At 52.8% G+C, this 20,388-nt stretch overlaps 1 protein-coding gene across 4 annotated transcripts in view; it reads right to left on the minus strand.

The window, feature by feature from the left end:
• Window positions 1-6,653: 6,653 nt before the first annotated feature.
• DYSF (dysferlin) overlaps window positions 6,654-20,388 on the minus strand; it is a gene marked incomplete at its 5' end in the record, with an annotated part of 186,782 nt that continues 173,047 nt past the window's right edge. For 2 of the 4 annotated variants that reach the window (XM_081100952.1, XM_081100950.1), the window contains 5 exons: window positions 6,654-6,935; window positions 10,295-10,442; window positions 11,770-11,879; window positions 13,602-13,780; window positions 15,068-15,167. In XM_081100952.1, the coding sequence (XP_080957078.1) occupies window positions 6,897-6,935; window positions 10,295-10,442; window positions 11,770-11,879; window positions 13,602-13,780; window positions 15,068-15,167 (576 nt within the window). In that variant the 3' untranslated portion in view covers window positions 6,654-6,896. The remainder of the gene's footprint in view (window positions 6,936-10,294; window positions 10,443-11,769; window positions 11,880-13,601; window positions 13,781-15,067; window positions 15,168-20,388) is intronic. The other 2 variants (XM_081100951.1, XM_081100949.1) reach the window with 1 other exon arrangement.

Consider the following 20,388-nt stretch of genomic DNA (forward strand, 5'->3'; position numbering starts at 1 on the left):
CTGGGCTGTCCACAGAGCCCTGGAGAAGGAACAGAAAATGGAGCCTGTGTGTGCACACAGAACATCTATCTCCAAAGCCCCCGCAGAGAAAATAAAGGCTGGGGACTGAGTCTTCCAGATATAAAAGGCTTTATCAAGTTTTACTGAACCGTTTTTTAACAGAGGAGAGTGATTCTCCATGTTGTGGCGAGAATGGGTCTCAACTGTGGAGCACTAACTGAATTTCAGGACATAAAAATCCCATTTGAAGTGGCTCGGGGGGCCTGGGCGTTTAAAGAGAACTTGCAATGAAACACTTGTTGAAATCCCTTCCGTGAACAAAGCAGACATCTCATTAAGCTTGAGATGTGATTCTAGCCCAGAGGCACAGGCTAAGGTCCAGGGAGGAGGGGACAGTCAAGCCCGCTGGGTTTCAATAGTGGATGGGACCAGGGCAGGTCAGAGGAAACACCCCAGAGGAAGGGGCCACGCTCAGACCCAAGCCGTGGGCAAAGGCCAGGCCTGCAAATGGTTTGGCTCAGCAGAGCAGATGGAAAGGCAACAGACGAAGCAGGAAAGGCAAGCAAGCAGGGGCCTCTGTGGGGGCCGCGCCCTGTGCCAGTGCGGTTCACCTCCTCCCTGAGGAATGCCAGGTCCAGCTTTGCCTGCCTGTGGACAGTGGATAGGGGAGTGGAGAAGAGGAAGGCTAATGGAGTGACACTTGGCTTTCAGTGATGGCAACCTGCTGGGACCAGAGTATAAGTGGGGGTGATGGTCATGGGGAGAGAAGTAACTTGATCCAGAGAAGACTCAAGAGCCTGAATCTGTGGGATCAGGGGATAGGGGTGAAGAGGAGGTAGGACTAAAGTTGCCTCCACACGGCCAGCTCCAGTGGCTGGGCGTGTGGAGGGAACAACAGAGCAGAAACAGTCTTCATGGGGTGCAGGATGGAGGTGTTGGGTGGGCGGTCTTGAGTGTGTGGTGCCTGTGAATCACGCTGGGGAGATGCCCACTGGGAAAGCGGCTGCAGCCCAGAGCAGACCCGGGCTAGAGGCAGGCACTGTGGGGTCAGCAGCCTTGGACAGTAATCGAGGCCACAGGAGTGCTCGAGGCTGCCGAGGCGGTGTGAGGGTGGGAAGAAGAGCAGTGGAGGCCGGAGAACAGAGAAGGACACCAGGAATGAGGTCAGAGAGAGGGGAGGAACATCGGGGGGGGGGGGGGCAGAGAGGACATTGTACCACGGAAGCCAGAGCCTGAAAACATCTGAAGAAGCAGAGGACATTCAGCGCTGCCAGCTGCTGCCAAGTGTTGGGGAGGGTGAGCGTCCACAGATTTAACAACCAGGGCTACATGGGGCCTTGGTGTGAATTAGAAAAAGGTGCTCTCTCCTCAAGGTAGTCTACTTCTATCAGAAAACTACTGTAACACACTGCTTTTATTAGAGCAAAACGCTTTACTGCCATCTGTGGGAAAATTGTTATAATAAATAATAAATGTATGATGCCTTAGATGTGGTGCCTGTACACGGCAGCCCTGCTTATTGGCAGCTGCAGTAAAAATCAGTCTTCAGGGTTGCAGAACGCAATTGACCAGGAAGGATGCTTGAGCTGTGGGTAGTGCACTACCCAACCAGAGAAGGCTTCAGCAATAAGGAATTTATGAGCCCACATAACGAGACATCTGGAGGTGGGGCAGTGCCAGTGTCGGTTCTTTCTCAGTCGCCCCCCGGAGCACCAGGTCCTTGCCATCCTCTGCGTGTTGGCTTTCTTCCTCAGGCTTGTCCTTCAGCATCACGAGATGGCAACCATGGCTCCCGTCATTACGTTTCTCCCCAACAAGATTAAAAGGCAGGTGAAGCTGCATCTCCCTGTGCGTGTCCTTTGTTGTTGGGAGGGGGGGATAAAACTTTCAGAAAAACTTTTATCCTGCCCCCATACCCCCTATAGCTACCTCCACCTTCCCCTCACTCCCATTGGTCATAAATGAGTCACATGCCTCTTCCTAAACCAATCACTGGCAAGGGTACTGGCTTCACTGTGACTGGTGTGGGCTAATAAGACACTTCGCCCTAGGGCTGTGGCAGCCTCCTTTCTGGGCACATGGCCATAGGGAAAGGTGAAGGGTATCACCAAAGAGGAAAAGAGAGGGGGTGGCTATTGGGAAAGGAGACCCACAGAGTCTGCCCCCTGAATAAAGTCGGACCACAGTGGGTGGAGGAATTAGCTCGAGGTGAGGAGACATGGAGACAGCAGGTGTAGATGATGCTCTCTACAACTTTGAGATGAGAGACATGGGGGCAGGAAATACATTTTGATTGTGCCCTAAACATGCCTGAAACTTCTTGTCCAAAACTGACTTCGTGACTGGTACCACCACTCATAAAGCCAGACAGTTGGGAATCATTTTGAATTTAACTCTCATCCCATACACCCCTGCCCCCTTCAGCCCTAACTAGCTAATCCTACAGGTCTACCAAGTCTAATCACTCAGTATCTCTAGAATCCACTATCTAGAGATTTTTTTACAGCAGCAGCACTATCAGTATTTTAAACTGGATAATTATTGGGGGCAGGGGGCTGTCCTATGCATTAAAGGGTGCTTAGCAGCTCCTTGAAGCTAGTAGCACCCTCACCCCCCAACCTTCACTCTTGACTATCAAAAACATCTCTAGACATTGCCAAATGTGCCCTGGGAGTGGTGGGGGGAATTGCCCCTGGTTGAGAACCACTGCTCTGTGCTCATGTGCAAATTTGGCCAGTCTTTATGCACACTCTGTTCCCTCTCTCATCTTTTCCACCCTTGCCCTAATCCTGCAACCCCTGTTCATCCATCAGTGTATTATAATTGACGATCTACTTATGTCTCTTATCTCCTTAGTTGTGAGCTCTGGGAACCATGTTTATCTTGCTCAACATTGTATCTTTAGGCTGTAGCACCCTGCCTGGTACACAGTTAGTATATATACTGAGTGTCCAGATTATTACGACCACCTGACGTTTGTAGGCAAATTAGCCATACACTGCATCATATGGAATATGGAAGCCGAAGGCCTGTTCGAACACTTTGCTGTCTGCAGTTACCAAGAAAAAACATTTCCAATTCGCACAGGAACACAAGGATTGGACAGTGGAGCATTGGAAAAAAGTCATGTGGTCCGATGAATCACGTTTCCAGTCGCATCATGCAGATGGCAGAGTGAGAATTTGGCGGAAACATCATGAAACCATGCACCCCACATGCATGAGTACAACCCTTCAAGCTGGTGGGGGCAGTGTTATGGTTTGGGGCATGTTTTCCTGGCATGATTTGGGCCCTTTAATTCGTGTGGAACAACGTCTGAATAGCACAATATACCTAAGTATCGTTGCTGATCAGGTTCATCCTGTCATGTTGATGGCGTATCCCAATGGAGATGGCTTCTTCCAACAAGACAGTGCGCCATGCCACGGTGCTCGTATTGTGCAGGAGTGGTTTCAAGAACATGAGGGAGACTTTACCTTGCTTAGGGGACCCCCACAATCACCAGATCTCAATCCAACTGAGCATTTGTGGGACGAAGTTAAAAGAGCCATCAGGCAGCTGGTTCCACAACCATCAAATCTCACAGACTGGACAGTGCTATTCATCAGGCATGGTGTCAGATTCCTCGTATCACCTTTCAACATCTCGTGGAGTCAATGCCAAAAAGAATCGCCGCAGTATTGAAGGCAAAAGGTGGCCCAACGAAGTACTCATAATAATCTGGCCATATATGAATAAAAGGCATGAATGAGTGAATCACTTCTGCCCTGCCTTTCAGATATTCCCCAGTTGGCTGTTGGACTAATAAACCAGCCTTTAGAATGGCCCTCAGCAACTGGCCACACAGCGTCTTAAGCAATTATTCTTCACCATTTGTGATTACGGACCTTGCTGAGGACTGGGGGAGATCACTAGACCTTCACCTCCTCAAAGGCCATAAGACCTATAACCTGAAGCCCACCCATGTGTACCCAGTGGATTACCGTTTCTGAAGATAAGCCCTAAGCTAGAATTTTTTCAAGTCCAGTTTTATATCCTTCTGTGTTCTTCCTTGCCTCCAGAATGAAGTTCTAACTCCAAACCTGCACATACAATGCCCTTCAACACTTGGCCTTGCCCTTCCAACCCCTCTTCCCTCCCATCTCAGCATGCTTTCCTGCAGGCTCCTTCTCCCGTGACCATGTCCTGAAGCAGCCAGGCTCTCAGACAGCTCCAGACTTCCCCTCTACTTCTGTGGCCCAGCATACTTTGACCCGCTTAGTCACAGGGCCTGTCCAACATTCTGCTCAGATCCGATTTGTTCTTTTTACTTAAAAAAAGTTTTTATTGATTTGAGAAAGAGAGGAAGGGAAAGAGAGATAGAAACATTGATGAAAGAGAAACATCAATATCAATCGGCTGCCTCCTGCACACCCCCTGCTGGGGATTGAGCCTGCAACCCAGGCATATGCCCTGGCCCAGAATTGAACCAGTGACCTCTTGGTTAATGGTTCGATGCTCAACCACTGAGCCACACTGGCTGTGCAGATCATATTTGTTCTTGAGGTTCTCTTGCCCTCCCTACCCCAGGGCAGTAGGTGCCCCTTCTCTGCTGCTCCCAAAGGAGTAAAAATAACCATAGTTTCCTAATACACTTTTCAGAAGCCTCGGAAGGTTAGGAGTCATATGTAACTCACTGCTGTACCCTGGAACCTGCTTTCGGGCTGCCATGTGGAGGATCTCATAAATGTTTGCTGGTCTCCTCACCATCCACTCCCTATTCCCCTTCGTGTTGCTTGGTGGCTTATACCAGGGAGCAGCTTTCACCCCAACTCTGAGAATAAAGCCGGGTTTAGACGCAGCCCACCTTGATGAGCTGAGAGAGAATGCAAGCTCTTGGTGACCTACTTGAGGACTGAGATTTTGCTTCCATAAAGCCATTAAGTTCCCTTTACTAGTTTGAGTAATGTGTTCTATTACGTGCAACTCAGGACAGCAAGAAAAAGCAAATGAATGAATGGAAAAAAAATGAATGCGTGGACACAATCAGTATCCCCCAAAACTCTCTTAACCCAGCTGATAGCTGCACGGCGTGTGTTTATTTCCTCCTGCCTTCCTGTCCCTGGAAGAAAAGAGAACTTTCCTTCCAAGCTAACCCCATTCTCTTCCTCTCCAGAAACTGGTCCCATGAATTATCCCACATTCTGTCTTGTGTCTTTGATCTTCCCTTCCCCAGTGGCTTCCTCTTCTCTACCTTCAGATATTCTCGGGTCTCCCCAGCCTCTCGAGCTCTCTCCATACCTCCGGAGGCCACAGCCCTGCCTCTTTCTCCCTTTCTCCTACAGTCTCCTCTGTAGGAGGCTGGCTCTCAGGGCCTTGGCACAGGCATGCGCCGTGGGTGCTCAAGGAAAGTGCATCACCAGACTGACCTTCTCAGAAGAGCCTTGGACCCTGGTCCCTGCTCCGTGTTCTGTGTGAGGTGTTGCCACCTGGCTCCGGGGTTCTGTTGTCAAGGTCTCAGGACTTAGACACCCAGGTTCTCAGGCCCATGCAGAGCCTGGACACTGAAGGCCACCGCCAGCCTGCCCTCTCCTGAAGAGAGAATCACTCAGCATTGGAGGTATAGCTCCCTCTTCCAGGAGGGCCCAGGTCATCAGCCAGCCCTGTGCCAATCACTTCCAGTCCTGCCAATCAGGGGGGACTTGGCAGGGCCCTTGTCTAGATCTCAGAGTGCAGTCAAGACAGAGGCGTCTGGAAGGATCACTTTGGGGCCTTGGTGTCTGGGCCAAGGGAGCGGGCTCACAGCGGGAAATAGGAGACGCTTCCTGGGTAACAGGAGAATGCGGCCAGCTGTGCTCCAGAGTTCCAGCCCCTCGGGGGAGAGATGTTTTCATGCTTTTTGCTTTTTCTCTAAGTATGTTCCTACTGCTCCCATGGATTAAACTTGATTCCTGCAGGAGATGTCAGACCCATGGCAAATGCTAAGCTTCAGACCACAAGAAAAAGGTGTGTTTGTCCAGACCAGATCTTGAAAGAAGAGTGAAGAAGCAGAGGGAGGGAATCCCAAGAAATCCCAAGACCAGCAGCCCGCCCTGTCCAGATAGCTTCTGGCACAACCCATTCCTTGGGGCTCAATTTTCATAAAGCGGAACGCCTTCCCAAGTGTGACCACAAGGCAAAGGTAACTACTACCTAAGCCAGTGGTTCTCAACCTTCGGGCCCTTTAAATACAGTTCCTCATGTTGTGACCCAACCATAAAATCATTTGCATTGCTACTTCATAATTGTAATGTTGCTACTGTTATCAATCGTAATGTAAATATCTGATATGCAGGATGGTCTTAGGCGACCCCTGTGAAAGGGTCGTTCAACCGCCAAAGGGGTCGCGACCCACAGGTTGAGAACCGCTGACCTAAGCAAAGGGCACCTGGAAAGGGAAGAGGTGATGCCTGAGTGAGGGGGGGGGGGGGCGGAAAGTCGGGGAGACACAGAACACACTGGGTCTTTAAGCCTCAAAGCCCACCCTGCCCCCAAGCAGTCTTGCCAAAGGATTCACAGTTCCACTCAGAAGGCTGAGCCAGAGATGTCGCACACTCCACTCCCATCCTGCCCACGCAAACACATGCCTACACAGTCACACCCCATTCAGGTTCTAAAGAGATACACACACCAACACAGCTTTGAGGTTCCAACCATTTTATACTGAAATGCACATGGGCTGATCCAAAAAGGGTCGAACTGGGGGAGGAAGAAATGATGAAAGTGGGTGATCCCAGGGCTCGATGTTACCAACTCTTGGAGCATGTGCCAGTCCACCTGTCTGTCTGCCCACCCTGGCAGGACAGTCTGGCCTGGAGGTCTGGAGGAGCTCAGCTGAGCTGGGCAGAGGAAGCAGCCAGTCCTGGCCCAGGCAGTCCTCAGCTGAAGGGCTTCACCAGCTTCATGGCAGCATAGTTCTAGAGGAGAGAGGAGGCAGGGACATGTGATGGCAGCTGCAGGAGGGATGGAGCAGGGAAAGGAGGCTCATCTACTCAACCACCTGCCTGCACTTCGCCCTCAGCACCCTTACCCCTCACTCAGCTCAACACCACCCTCCTGGTGCCCTTGCCAATCACACAAGCCCAGACCTTCCTGAAACTCTTCTGGAACCCTCCCCATTGGGGGGCCACAGCTGCCTGAATTGCTCTGTCTTCTCCCCCATCAATCCAGGGCCCACTCTCATGTTCCAACCACAGCCAAGAGTATTCTGACCACCTGGGCCTGCCCTGGCCTCTTCGCCAGACAGGTGGCCTGAAGGCATGGCCATGACCCTCGCCCCCTCCCACATGGACCCAGGGCTCACTGGCCACCATGCTCCTGTCCAGAAAGTAGAGAGAGAGAGAGAGTTGGGGGGCTGGTGTACGGGGATGACCCGCGATGCAGGCCAGCACCTGGGATGGGTCACCCCTGATTAGACCCTGGCTGCTGTAGGACTGAAAGGAATCTCCCACCCACTCCTCCCCCCAAACCATGAAAACACACACAACACAACACAGGGCTCCTAATTGGGACAGTATGTTCCCCAGCGCCGGCCCGGGAAAGCCAGCTCTGGAAACAAAGCCTTCCCGCCAGACCCGCTGCCTCCCCACGCTGGCCCTGCTCCCGCTGGCTGGGGGCAGCAGGAGGAACCAGACAGGCTGCCCTCCCTGTCCTCCTCCCAGGGGAACTTCCAAGAGGGTGGGAGACTAGACCAACTGGAGGGAGCAGCCCCTCGACGTAGTCTCCTCCACCAGGCCCTCTGCCCTCCCCCCAAGGCCAAAAAGCCAGGTGAGGGTCTTGGGCCACCAGGTGATGAGGCAACTTGGCTGGAGAGCAGCAGGATTTGCCCAGGTTGTAGCAAAGGCCTGTCCGCAAAACCAGTCTGCGGCCTCAGGCCCAGGCTGCCCCTCCAGCCCTGGACCTCTCACCTAGGATGTGTCCCCCGATACGCCAGCCCTGGGAGAGGGATGGTGAAGCTGGTGTTTTAAAGAGGACAATTTTCAGAAGAACTCAAAGGAGGGTGATGGCCACTGCTAGAGACCCTGGAGACAGGGGAGGGTTCTGACCAGGGCTAGTGGCAAAGTGCCCCTCTGCTCTGCCCACAGGGCCCGCCAGGCAGGGGCAGACACTAGGCACAGAAAGGGTGGTGGGGATGTCACTCTGGCTCTGCCCTGCCCTCCCCTTAGCTCTTCAGGAGGACACTGGCTTGATGTGAAGGCCCCCAAGGAAGGTGAAAGGGCTCCCCTAACCACTATGCTAGCACAGCAGGTCAGAGCTGACCCAGTCCAACCCGCCCATCCTTATGCTGATGGGAGAACCCTGAATTTCTGGACCTGGACTCTCCTTTGTCACTTAGGCCCACATGGTTCCCTCTGCTGGTCTCCACAGTCCATGTAAGAGACCGAAGGGATGGCTTTGTGGTTTTAACTACAAGAGGTGCAAGCTGCTAATATAGTAAGTCCTCACTCAACATCATCCACAGGTTCTGACACTTTAAGTGAAGCGACATATAACGAAACCAATTTTTACCATAAGCTAACTGATAGAAACAAGAGTTAAGTTCCTCCGACATCACATCAATGTTATAATGAAACTAGAGGCCCAGTGCATGAAATGCGTGCACTGATAGGGTCCCTAGGCCTGGCCGGCAATCAGGGCCGATTGGAGCCTTCAGGCTGGCGGTCGGAGCCTTCCTTCGTTCCATGCTGCCCCCTGGTGGTCAGCGCACATCATAGTGAGCAATAAAACTCCCAGTCTCCCGGTCGAACTCCCAAGGGGACACTTTGCATATTAGCCTTTTATATATATATAAATAACTTTAAATTACATTCTCACACATGGAAAACCTGCTGGTGCATGGGCTCTCGCCAGTCACTGTGGGAGAGAGCTCTCCACCCACCTCCTCCTCCTGCAGGATTCACAAAGCAAAATGCACACAGGCAAGTTATTCCCAGAGCAGACTGCTTGCTGTGGCGTACTGCACTTGACCAGACTGAGGCTTACAGTGTCCCTGCATTAGGAGCCATGAACAGATTGCCGTGCAGCTCTGAGCCAGTCCCTTCCCTTCTCTGGCTGTCTCCTTCTTTGCCATTCAGATCAGGGTGACATGGCCCTGGTCAGTATAGCTCAGTGGTTAGAGCGTCAGCCGGCACACCAAAGGTCTAGGGTTCGATTACCAGTCAAGGGCACACATCTGGGTTGCAGGTTCAATACCCTGCAACCAATTGATGTTTGTCTCTCATATCGATGGCTCTTTCTCTCTCTCTCCCTCTCCCTCTCTCTCCCGCTCTCCCTTCCACTCTCTCTAAAAAGCAATGGAAAAAATATCTTCAAATGAGGATTAAAAACAACAACAAATCAGGGTGATATGGAGTTGATTATGCCATCCTATTTTCTTATCAGTTTGAAATTTTCATTTATAAAAGTTTAAAATTGTTTAAAGAATATTAAAAGTCAGGCATCAGCCTAATAACACTGTGGTCTCTTCAAAGTTTTAAGTTCCGGAGACATTGGGGGGATAGGGTAGGGGACGGGAGCATCTTCAGGGTTCCCCTGATGAGCTGTGAGGACCAGGGAAGCCAAGACCAAGAATACAGTCCCAGATCCTCCTCTTTTGGGCGTGGCCCCATGGAGCTGGGGGGCAACAGCTGGCTTCTCACCAGGTGAAAGGGACCCCCAATGTGCACTGTACCAAGTGAGAGGGCCACCTCCTGTCTATCCACACGAATCTTCCCCCAGGCCTACCCTCTGCAGGAGGCAGGACACTGTGTCACTGTGCTCAGGTGGACAAGAGACCGTCTCCTGGCCTCAGGTCCCTTCCTCTGGACCTCAGCAGGTGCCATCCTCGCAAACAGAGGGACCTCCTCCTCTGTTCTGCCATCTATACCGTCCCTTCCTGACCCAGTCCCACACCCTCCTCAGGAAGGTCCCCCATTCCCCCTACCCAGGGGCTCACCTACCAACCCTTTGATTACATAGTCCAGGGGCTTGCTGAGGACAGCTATGTCTCCCCATCGACAGCAAGAACTGTTTCCCCTTTTGGACTAAGAGCTCCCTAAGGGTAGGACTTTGTCTACCAGCCTGGGAACTCCCAGAGTAGGGGTCATGTCTCCCTCCTCAGACCGTGGGCTCTGCAAGGACAGAGGCTGTGTCTCTCCATCAGATTGGGGCTCTTTGAGGAAAAGGACCGATGCTCCCTGAGTCCAGGCTCTGCTGGAGGTCAAGAGCTGTGCCCCCCACATCAGACCAGGAGCTCCTCCAAGACAGGGCCTGTGCCTCCCCTGCCGGGCCTGCTCACCGGGAAGGCGTAGATGAAGATGCCCAAGAACAGCAGGAGGATGAAGAGGATGATGAAGAGGATGATGGTGCACCGGAACCTCCGCCACAGGATGAATTTCATCGTCTTGTACGGGGAGGTGAACCAGAGGAAGGAGGTGTCAGGGCGCCTGGAAGTGAGATCCCAGAGGTCAGCAGGCAGACCTATCATGGCTGCTTTCTCCAAGTCCTGCTCCCAAACCACCCTGACCCTCCACAGTCAGCCCCCAGGCCCCGCCCAGCCTGAGACCCAGTCCCTACCCCAGAACTCACCTGCACTCCCTTGTCCTCCAAGCCTTCACTATAGTGTGAGCCCCACCTGAGCTGCCCTCCTCTTCATGGTGCCACCAACCCTATACACCCTCAGGGGCCCCTTCTCTGCCACTCTGTCCAGGACACCTTCCCTGCCACCCTCTTTCCTTCCTGACCCAGGACTTCAAAGACTAGAGATTTGGGAGCTGGGCAGAACCTCAAGGGACTGTCACATTAAGTGAGCTATGGCCCAATGAGCCCCAGATAAGCCAAGCCACCTGCCTAGATACACATGGCTGGTCCATGGGAAGTGAGTCCAGTTTCTCTCATAACCAAGAACCTCAAGACCTGCCCCAAGGTCAGCCTCACAACTCAATGAGCTTGCAGGATTTTGTGTCGCAATAATGGCCTTTTAACTACATGTCACTGAATCTCCTGGGCCTCTCTCATCTTTCCAGCCAGATCCCAGCCATCCCAGGATGGCTCTCCCCACTCTGCCAGCACCGTGGCACTTGGAGCAGCCTGGTGATGAAGTGGGCTGTCTCTGCCAAGTCTGCCTTGAGCCACACAGGCCACAGGGAAGGACCTAGCAAACGCAACCCTGACACCACCTCCCCCAACTGTAGTCTTTCAGCCCCCAGTAACTGCCTTCAAGGCATCTACATCCACTTATGGGCCTATGTGGTAGGGGAGATAAGGACCGGTCCCCCATCTCACAGATGGGAAAATGACGGCTGAAAGACTGTTTGAAAGCCACACTGATACCAGGAGAGCCATGGAAGACAGCTTGGTCAAGGGAAAAACCCTGATCAGGCTCCACAGCCAATCAGATCAAGTGGGAGAATTCCAGCCTCACCACTTTCCTTACTCGACTTTGCTAAGACTGTTTCCTCACCTGTAAAAGGAGATAATAACAACCCCGCAGAGAAGGTCCCACAGCACAGCACGTACATGCCATATGACAGCTTGCTCAGCACATAGCCAACAGCTACCCAACAGTGCCCGCTTCTGGAACTAGCTGAGGAAGCCCAGTGTTCCTGGAATGACGTCTGTCACCTGCCCCCTAACACTGTGTGGCCCTCTCTGGGCCAGGTGGGCATTGTGGCCTTCTTAAATGTTTCATGACCTCTGTAATAGATGCCTCCTAGACCGTGGCTACACCTCCCGGCTCCCCTGGGCATCGGGGATCAGGGGCTTGGCACTGACTTTGGGTCCTCGAGTTTGGGGTTCATGTTGGGCTCATCCCGGCCCTGGCCAGCAGGTCGCTCCTCATGCTCACTCTCTGCTACAATCTCCAAGGTCATCTCCAGTTTGCCCTGTGGAGACAGAGGGACAGAGGCTTTGCCCAATGGCCGGGAGAGGAGCCATTGATGTAGGGGCCTATGATGTAGGGAAGACAAGGACTAGACCCCAGGACAATAGTAAGAGCCACTTTATTTAATTTTTTTAGTGCTATTGGGTTGATCTGATCATAAAAGCAGTAACTGCTCCTGGTAGAGCATTTAAAAACTACAGAAATACACAGGCACACCTTGTTTTATTGTACTTTGCTTACTGCGCTTTGCAGATATTGCATTTTTTACAAATTGAAGGTTAGACCCTCCACCAGCAAAAAAGATTCCGACTTGCTAAAGGCCCAAATGATGGTTAGTATTTTTTAGCAATCAGGTATTGTTAAAATAAGGTAGGTACATTGTTTTTATAGACATAATGCTATGGCACACTTAACAGACTACAAGATAGTGTACACATAGCTTTCATATTCACTGGGAAACCAAAAGATCCGTGTGACTGGTTTTATTGTGGTCATTTGGAACCAAACCCACAATATCTCTGAGGTCTGCCTGTGCAGACAAAGGAGAACATCAGAGGTGCCTCCACTGTGTGGAGACACGCACCGTTAACATTGTTACGTAGCCGGTGTTCTCAGCAAGTATATGAACTACCACACTGTATACACATACTTCTACGGCTTGCTTCTTTCACTTAGAAATACATCCTATTTTACTGTATAATTATATATTCTTTAAAGTTTGCTTCGTAATGCCTGTATGACATTCTATGGGATGGTTGGCCATAATTTGTTTCGTAAACTACTTATTTTGGTTCATTTAGGTTGTTTCCGACTGTGCAGTACTATAAATAATGCTGCAGCAAATATCCCAGAAGCTATTTTTTTCCTTTTAGCGGGTTATTTCTTTTGGAGAGATTTTTAGAAGTGGGATGACAGAGGACAAAGGCATAATAAGTATTGTTAAATCTCTTGTTGTATGTACCGAATTGCTTCCACACATGGTAGAACTGTGAGCACCCCAGCGGAAGTAAATGAGGAGCGTGTCTGCATCTTCACCAGAAGTGAGCATTTCTGGTTTTAAATCCTAATTTAATAGGCAAAAAGCTTTTACACTTTAAAATATGCCTTTATTTAATTACTATGGGGAGTCAACCTTTTCAAATGTTTAATGCCCATCTGTGCTTCTTTTGTGCATTACCTATGCATGCCCTTTGCTCATTTTTTTTGAGGTGTTCATTATTTCTTGTTAATTGTTATGATTCATTATACAACAAGGGTATTTTATTTCAAGGGCCACGTTAGGGGCTGGCTGACGGCCTATATTTCTAAATAAAGTGTCAGGGATTCACTTCCTCTGCAGAGGAGGGACAGTTCACAGTCCCCTGTCACATCCCTGGGCAGACTCTGGGCAAGGACAGTAGGACAAGGAAGGTCCCTTGTAGGGTCCTGCTCGAGTGAGCAAGGCAGGACCCCATCCTCTGCAGGAGCCCAGGCCAGAGGGGTCCCAGCACACAGATCACTGTGAAGACCCAGGAGCCGGAGCACAAACAGGGTCAGAGGGAGATAAGCGCATCTTTAGATTTAAATGGGCTTCCCTGGTATGTGAGCCTCAAGGAGAGGAAGGCTGGGGACTGGAAAGGGAAGACGGCTGGCGCCTTGGAAACCAGGGAGAGGGAGGACAAGAGAGGGGGACAGGCGCACGTACGCTCTGGTGCCTCCACTGGCTGGCGGGGAGCAGACTTACCGCTAAGATCTTCTTCTCACCCTCCTCTGCCACACAGGGCCACCAGCCCTTCACTGTTTTCTGTTCAAAAAGGGACACGAACCACTCCGGGTGGAAAGTGTCATCCAGCAGGTCCAGGGAGCACTTCTCCGCCGTCTTGGCGGGCTTGGGCATGCGGTTGAGATCCAGCTGCAAGGAGCCTGTGGCAAAGAGGGGCTCCTTGTCAGAGGGTTTCTCAGTCACTGGGCAGCGAGTCCCACCCAGGGGCGGGGCAGGTTCCACAAAAACTCTCAGTTACTCCTCAACCTCCATCCATGGGCTTAGCCACTGGTCAGATCCCTCAAACTCCAGCTCCCCATCCATGCCCTCTTATTCCATCCATACAGCTTCCCATTCATCTACTCACGTACCCGTATGCCCACTAATCTACCTATTGATTTGCCTTAAGAGAGCTCAACTATTCATCTTCCTATGCACGAATCCATTCATTGTCTACATCTATCATCTATCCATTTTAAATTGTTTTTATCGTAGAAAAATCTATTTGACATAAAATTTGTTATTTTAATTCAAAATGGATCACCCCTAAAAGAAATAGCACACCCATTAGCAGCCATTCCCCATTCCCCCCTCCTTCCAAGCCTGACAATGTTGAGCCATATAGAATGTCCTATTGTGGACATTTCTTATCAATGGAATCATAAAACATGCGTCACTTAGCATGCTTTCAAGGTCCACCCATGCTGTAGCATGCATCGGTATTTCATTCTTTCTATGGCTGAATAATATACAATTGTATGGGTAGACCGCACTTTCCTGGTTAACTTTTAAAGCTGTGATGGGACTGTTACAGTCCAGCCTGTTGGCCCCATACAAGGCCGTCCTCCTCCCCCCAAATCTCACTCCTGTGAGAACACGGTCTCTACCATATCCTTCGGCCCTGCGCTCCCTGCTTCCCAGTTCAGGGTTCAGCACACTTCTGCACCCCAAGAATCCTGTCTGGGGCCTGGGGGGATGGAGACATGTTCACTCATTCGGTCATCACTCAGGCACAAGGGTGAAGAGTGTCTTGAGCCCCTCGCTGGCTGGGCTCAGTCTGCATCTAGACTGAGGGGTGGGATGGGGGGGTGGGAGGCATCCTGTCAAGCCTGAGGCCAGCCAGCCAGCGACGGCCAGCATATGCCTGCACTGCCTCAGCCTGTGTTCCCTCTCTTCCTCGCCTATCTGAGTCCTACCATCCACCGTGGTGCAGTGTCAGTGCCACCTCTGCTGCTAGACCACCCTGCTGACCACGCTGGCACTGCTCTGCATCATGGATCTCACTCAGCACCAGGGACCAGGGACTCTGAGCTCCCTGTGGGCAGAAAGTAGGACTGCACCTCCTGCCAACCAGCCAAGAATGGCACACATACACACACGGGGGGCGGGGGGGCGCCTCTGGGGTTGCCTCAATGTACAGAACAGTGCTGACGAGAAGCAGTGCTCACCCAGAAAGTCATCAAAGGAGAACTTGTCGTTGTCCCAGATCTGGAAGACCACTCGCGCTGGGATTTTGCTCTCAGTCTTGTCCAGCCTCCAGAAAGCATCCTGGCCAGAGGAGGAGCAGAGAAGGAAGAGAGAAGAGAGATTAGAGAGAGGCTGGTCCCTTCCAGCCTGTACGGCTGCCTGGAGGAGGCAGTGGGATGGGGTATCCCTTAGGGACTTGCCAGAGCCAGGTTCTGGCGGAAAAACTCATGAGACCCCAAAGAGCAGGGTTCTGGTTCAGGAGGGCACCGTGCAGGCTCCCTGCACACAGGTGGCTGCTTGGATCCTCCCAACTCGCTGATTCGATGTTCTCACTCCCGTTTTACAGATGATGAAACGGAGGCTTGGAGAAGTTAAGCGTTTGCCCACGATCTGACAGCTAATAATAATAATAACAATAATAATAATAATAATAATAATATTGCACCTCTTAGGCGCCAGCCCTTTACCACTATGAACTCATCTCTCTTTCCAATAACCTATAAGGGAGGCACGCCTCGGTGCTGAGGAAAGCAGAGCAGGTACCACGTGAGTCATACCCCTGGGAAGTGGCGACCAGGGTCCACACCAGGCAGTCAGGTTTCAGAGTCCAGTTCGCACCTCGAAATCCTGCTCTGCCCTTGTGATCTTGGGGACAGAGTGGGCTAGCTGGGAACTTGAGGCACCCCACCTCTGACACATTGCTATAAGGAGCTGACACTGCGGGGGGGGGGCAGTGACCCCACCTCCTTCCCTGCCATGCCAACCCACCCACCTTCACCCCCTGAGAGCTTGCTCTGGGGCAAACCAAAGCCCCTGGTGCTGGCAAGTTCCCCGCCCTCCTGCGCTCCCCATCCCAGCTCCCTCGCACCAGGCAGCCTGAGACTGTCATCTTGGGTTTCTTCCCAAGAGGCCTCACCGAGCCCCTGAAGGATGGGGACTGGGCATGCCAAGGCCCGGGTTTACCTTGGGTCCAGACTCACTCCACCCAAAGCACTGCCACTGGGGCTTTCCTGCTCATGCCTGTCCGCTGTCCTCTCACTGTAGCCTCTCCCGAACAGAGGCAAGGACAGGAAACCTTCCGGCCAGCCTGCAGGTCATAGCAGGGGCCTAGACTGAGTCTCGGAGAGACAGACTCCATAGGGAGTTGGGGAACACTGCTGACCACACGTGGTTTGTCTGGCCCTGGGGGCCTCGTACACACAGCCTCAGGTCCGTGCCTGCTGTGTGGCCACCCCAAGCCATGCAAACCCCCAGAGCCCCTAAACCGGGACCATGACCTGAGCAATGGTCACCTCGCAAAGCACCCGGCCTCCGTCTGGACCGCGGCCTGACTTGGGGAAGGGGCTCAGGTCCCCAGCTGGGCCCTTGCCCCCCAGCCCCTGTCTGGTGCCTCCCCCTTTTCCGGGCCCCGGCCCTCCTGCAGGTGCCTGCCTCCTCTGGCGGGGCTTTTATGGCCAGCACCGCAGGCCCGCCTGCACAGGCCGCCAGCAGCCTCCATTCCTCCGGCCGGCCCGGTTTATGGGCTCAGTAATGAGCCAGAGGTTCAAACAGCCCCTGGTGGGAGCAGCTGGGCTGGGGCTCCAGCCTGGGGAATGGCCCCCCAGGTCCCAGGCGCTCATTACGCTCCCGGTCTGGGCCCTTTTACTAGCTGTTTATTTGCAGGGTGGGTGCCTGACGCGCAGGCAGCCCCCGGTGGGTGTGCTGGGCTCCAGGTGGGGAGGCGGCCAGGGCGACCAGCGGTGGTTCAAAGCAGCCGGATGAAAGGAGACCTTGTACTTTACGACAGTCTCGTCTGGTTAATGGGGTCCCTGGAGGGCCTGCCTGCAGAGGCCCTGAACCCCTCGGCAGAGGGCCGGCTCTGCGGCATGACCGAGGGGCCCAGAGGCTGCTCAGTGCCCCCACACAAACCCACCCCGAGACTCGGGCCTGTAGCCCAGACCGGCTCCTTGGTGCCCGCTGTGTGCACGCTCCACTTGCCTCCCAGGGCCCTTTTCCCACAGAAGGACCTGGGTCAAGCCAGTTCTCCCTCACGCCCCTGGTTGACCGCAGAATCCCGTGGGCTCTGTCTCTCAACCTCCTCCAGCCCCCTCTCCGGGAGCCCGCACCACACGGAATGCCCGTTCCCCAGCCTTCCCCACTCCGGGTGCCTCTTCTGGACTCCCCACTCCCCTTCCTCCTCTCCACCCCGCAGTCCCCATGGGCCTCTCATCCTCTCAGGGCTGGCCCCGGCTCTGCCACCAGGAGCCCGCCCAACTCTCTCCTCTTCCTTGCGGTGCCTGTAATTCAGGGATGAAACCCCATCATGGCCAGAATGGACCCACCTCAAATTCTCACCTAGCAACCCAGCTGGGCCCTCAGAACTTCCGGGTAACCCTTCTCCGTGCCAGCACGGAGACTGTTCTCTCTCCCTCTCCCGCTCTCTCTCCCTCCCTCTCCCCCTCTTCCTCTCCCTCACTCAGGATAATAGCCACTTCCAGCCTTTTCCATTTGTCTCACATCACCTGCCACAGTAGCAGGAGATTCTCTCTCCTCCTACTTTGTAGAAAATGCAGAAGCTCTGCGTCCTGCACCTTCTTGCTGACATGCCCACCTGTCGACAGAGGGGTTGTCCCGCCTCTCATTTGAGCAGGCCTATCGTGTCTCAGCCTCAGTTTCCCCCCCAACCAGAGCTGGTTGGCAGGATGCCAAGACCCTCCCTTCCCCATTCCCCGCCCCCACTCCGTCTGTCCACAGCAAACTGTTTGCTTGGTTTAGAGTCCTCCCCACCAAAGGCAGCATTTGCTTTGTTATGGAAACATCTCGTTATAGACAAGCACACTGAGCGAAGGATGACAAGATCAAAGCTACACATAGGTTAGGCCTTCCTGGCCTGCACAGAACCAGGGCTGTAGCTAAATTCTATTTCCTGGCAGGCACTATGCAGAAGAATTCATGTAACCATGTTTAAACCATATTTTCTTCTGACGGCTTCAGAGTGCTCCACAGCACATTCTGGTTTCTCTAGAACGCATACAATCCTGTGTCGAGTCGGGAGGGGGTCATGTGGAAGGGATGTAATGAAGAGAATTAGGAAGACAATTCGGCTGAGGTACATTATTTTTTCCCTTCTTTAAGCCACTCAACCACTCAGGAAAGAAAGGGGAGTCAGAGAACTTTTGCAGCTTGAAGCCTCGAGCTACCTCTGGAAGGAAATCGGACCAGCAGAACCGAAACACCAGAGAGGTCTTTACTATGTCAAATAGGAGAGAACCTTGATTCTAGGTGCGCTCCACCTCCAGTCAGCCTGGCTGCGAGGCCCTCACTGCCCACAGCACCTCCTCATTGTGATCTGGGTCTGCTTGCTAAGGGCAGATGTAGAGCCACCAGGAAGGAGTGAGGGGACAACTCTTTACTTCTATTTCAAGAGGAAAGCGCAGATGAGAGCTCCCCTGGAAGATGCTGAGACACAAAGAGCAGAGGTTCTGAACCCACCCCTCCCTCTGGCTGATGCTGACGGCTCTCCCGGGTGCCTTCAGTCTGCGGTGAGAGAAGGGAGGTGGAGAGAAAAGGACCAAAACTCTGAGGCCTGGAAGGGCAGAGTCACTCCCTAGTGACTGTCCAGCTTAGACAATAACCACAGGCACCAGATGGGGAAATGTAGGAAACTAGGTGGCAGGAGGAATCTAGCTAAGCAACACCCAATCCTATGGACGGCCCGATCCATCAGCCAGGTAGGCACCCCCTTGGGAAGCTCCACAGCAAGCATGTCAAACTTGTGGCCAGAGAGTTCAACATGCTTGCACAAGGTCTGCCCCACTGCCCTGATCATGGCCATACCGGTTTCCCACCCGGACCCCGTGACCCTTCCTCTTGGTTTATCTAGGATTCGGAGAAAGGCAGTGGTTTTAGGATTTGGAGTTAGCAACATATGACGGTTGTGGCACCAGTGTGGGGTGGCTGTGGGATGGCGGCAATGCCAGCAATGGCAATGATGGTGAGAGTGGAAGAAGTAGTGGGATGGTGACGATGGTGGTGGTGGCTTTGGCAGTGATGGAGCAGTGGGAGAAGCTGTGGCAATGTCATGAGTGATGGGGACAGTGGTAGTGGTGATGTTGGCCGTGAGGGGACAATGGAGAATGTGACATTAGCAGTGAGGGGACAATGGTGTGGTGATGTTGGCAGGGAGGGGACAATGGTGTGGTAATGTTGGCAGTGAGGGGACAATGGTATGGTGATGTTGGCAGTGAGGGGACAATGGTGTGGTAATGTTGGCAGTGAGGGGACAATGGTGTGGTGATGTTGGCAGTGAGGGGACAATGGTGTGGTAATGTTGGCAGTGAGGGGACAATGGTGTGGTAATGTTGGCAGTGAGGAGACAGTGGTGTGGTGATGTTGGCAGTGAGGGGACAATGGTGTGGTAATGTTGGCAGTGAGGGGACAATGGTGTGGTAATGTTGGCAGTGAGGAGACAGTGGTGTGGTGATGTTGGCAGTGAGGAGACAATGGAGAATGTGACATTAGCAGTGAGGGGACAATGGTGTGGTAATGTTGGCAGTGAGGAGACAGTGGTGTGGTGATGTTGGCAGTGAGGGGACAATGGAGAATGTGACATTAGCAGTGAGGGGACAATGGTGTGGTAATGTTGGCAGTGAGGGGACAATGGTGTGGTAATGTTGGCAGTGAGGAGACAGTGGTGTGGTGATGTTGGCAGTGAGGGGACAATGGAGAATGTGACATTAGCAGTGAGGGGACAATGGTGTGGTAATGTTGGCAGTGAGGAGACAGTGGTGTGGTGATGTTGGCAGTGAGGGGACAATGGAGAATGTGACATTAGCAGTGAGGGGACAATGGTGTGGTAATGTTGGCAGTGAGGGGACAATGGTGTGGTAATGTTGGCAGTGAGGGGACAATGGTGTGGTAATGTTGGCAGTGAAGAGACAGTGGTGTGGTGATGTTGGCAGTGAGGGGACAATGGAGAATGTGACATTAGCAGTGAGGGGACAATGGTGTGGTAATGTTGGCAGTGAGGAGACAGTGGTGTGGTGATGTTGGCAGTGAGGGGACAATGGAGAATGTGACATTAGCAGTGAGGGGACAATGGTGTGGTAATGTTGGCAGTGAGAGGACAATGGTGTGGTAATGTTGGCAGTGAGGGGACAATGGTGTGGTAATGTTGGCAGTGAGGGGACAATGGTGTGGTAATGTTGGCAGTGAGGGGACAATGGTGTGGTGACGTTGGCAGTGAGGGGACAATGGTGTGGTAATGTTGGCAGTGAGGGGACAATGGTGTGGTGATGTTGGCAGTGAGGGGACAATGGTGTGG

This window comes from Myotis nattereri (genome assembly GCF_964212035.1).
Source record: "Myotis nattereri genome assembly, chromosome: 10".
NCBI lineage: Eukaryota > Metazoa > Chordata > Mammalia > Chiroptera > Vespertilionidae > Myotis > Myotis nattereri.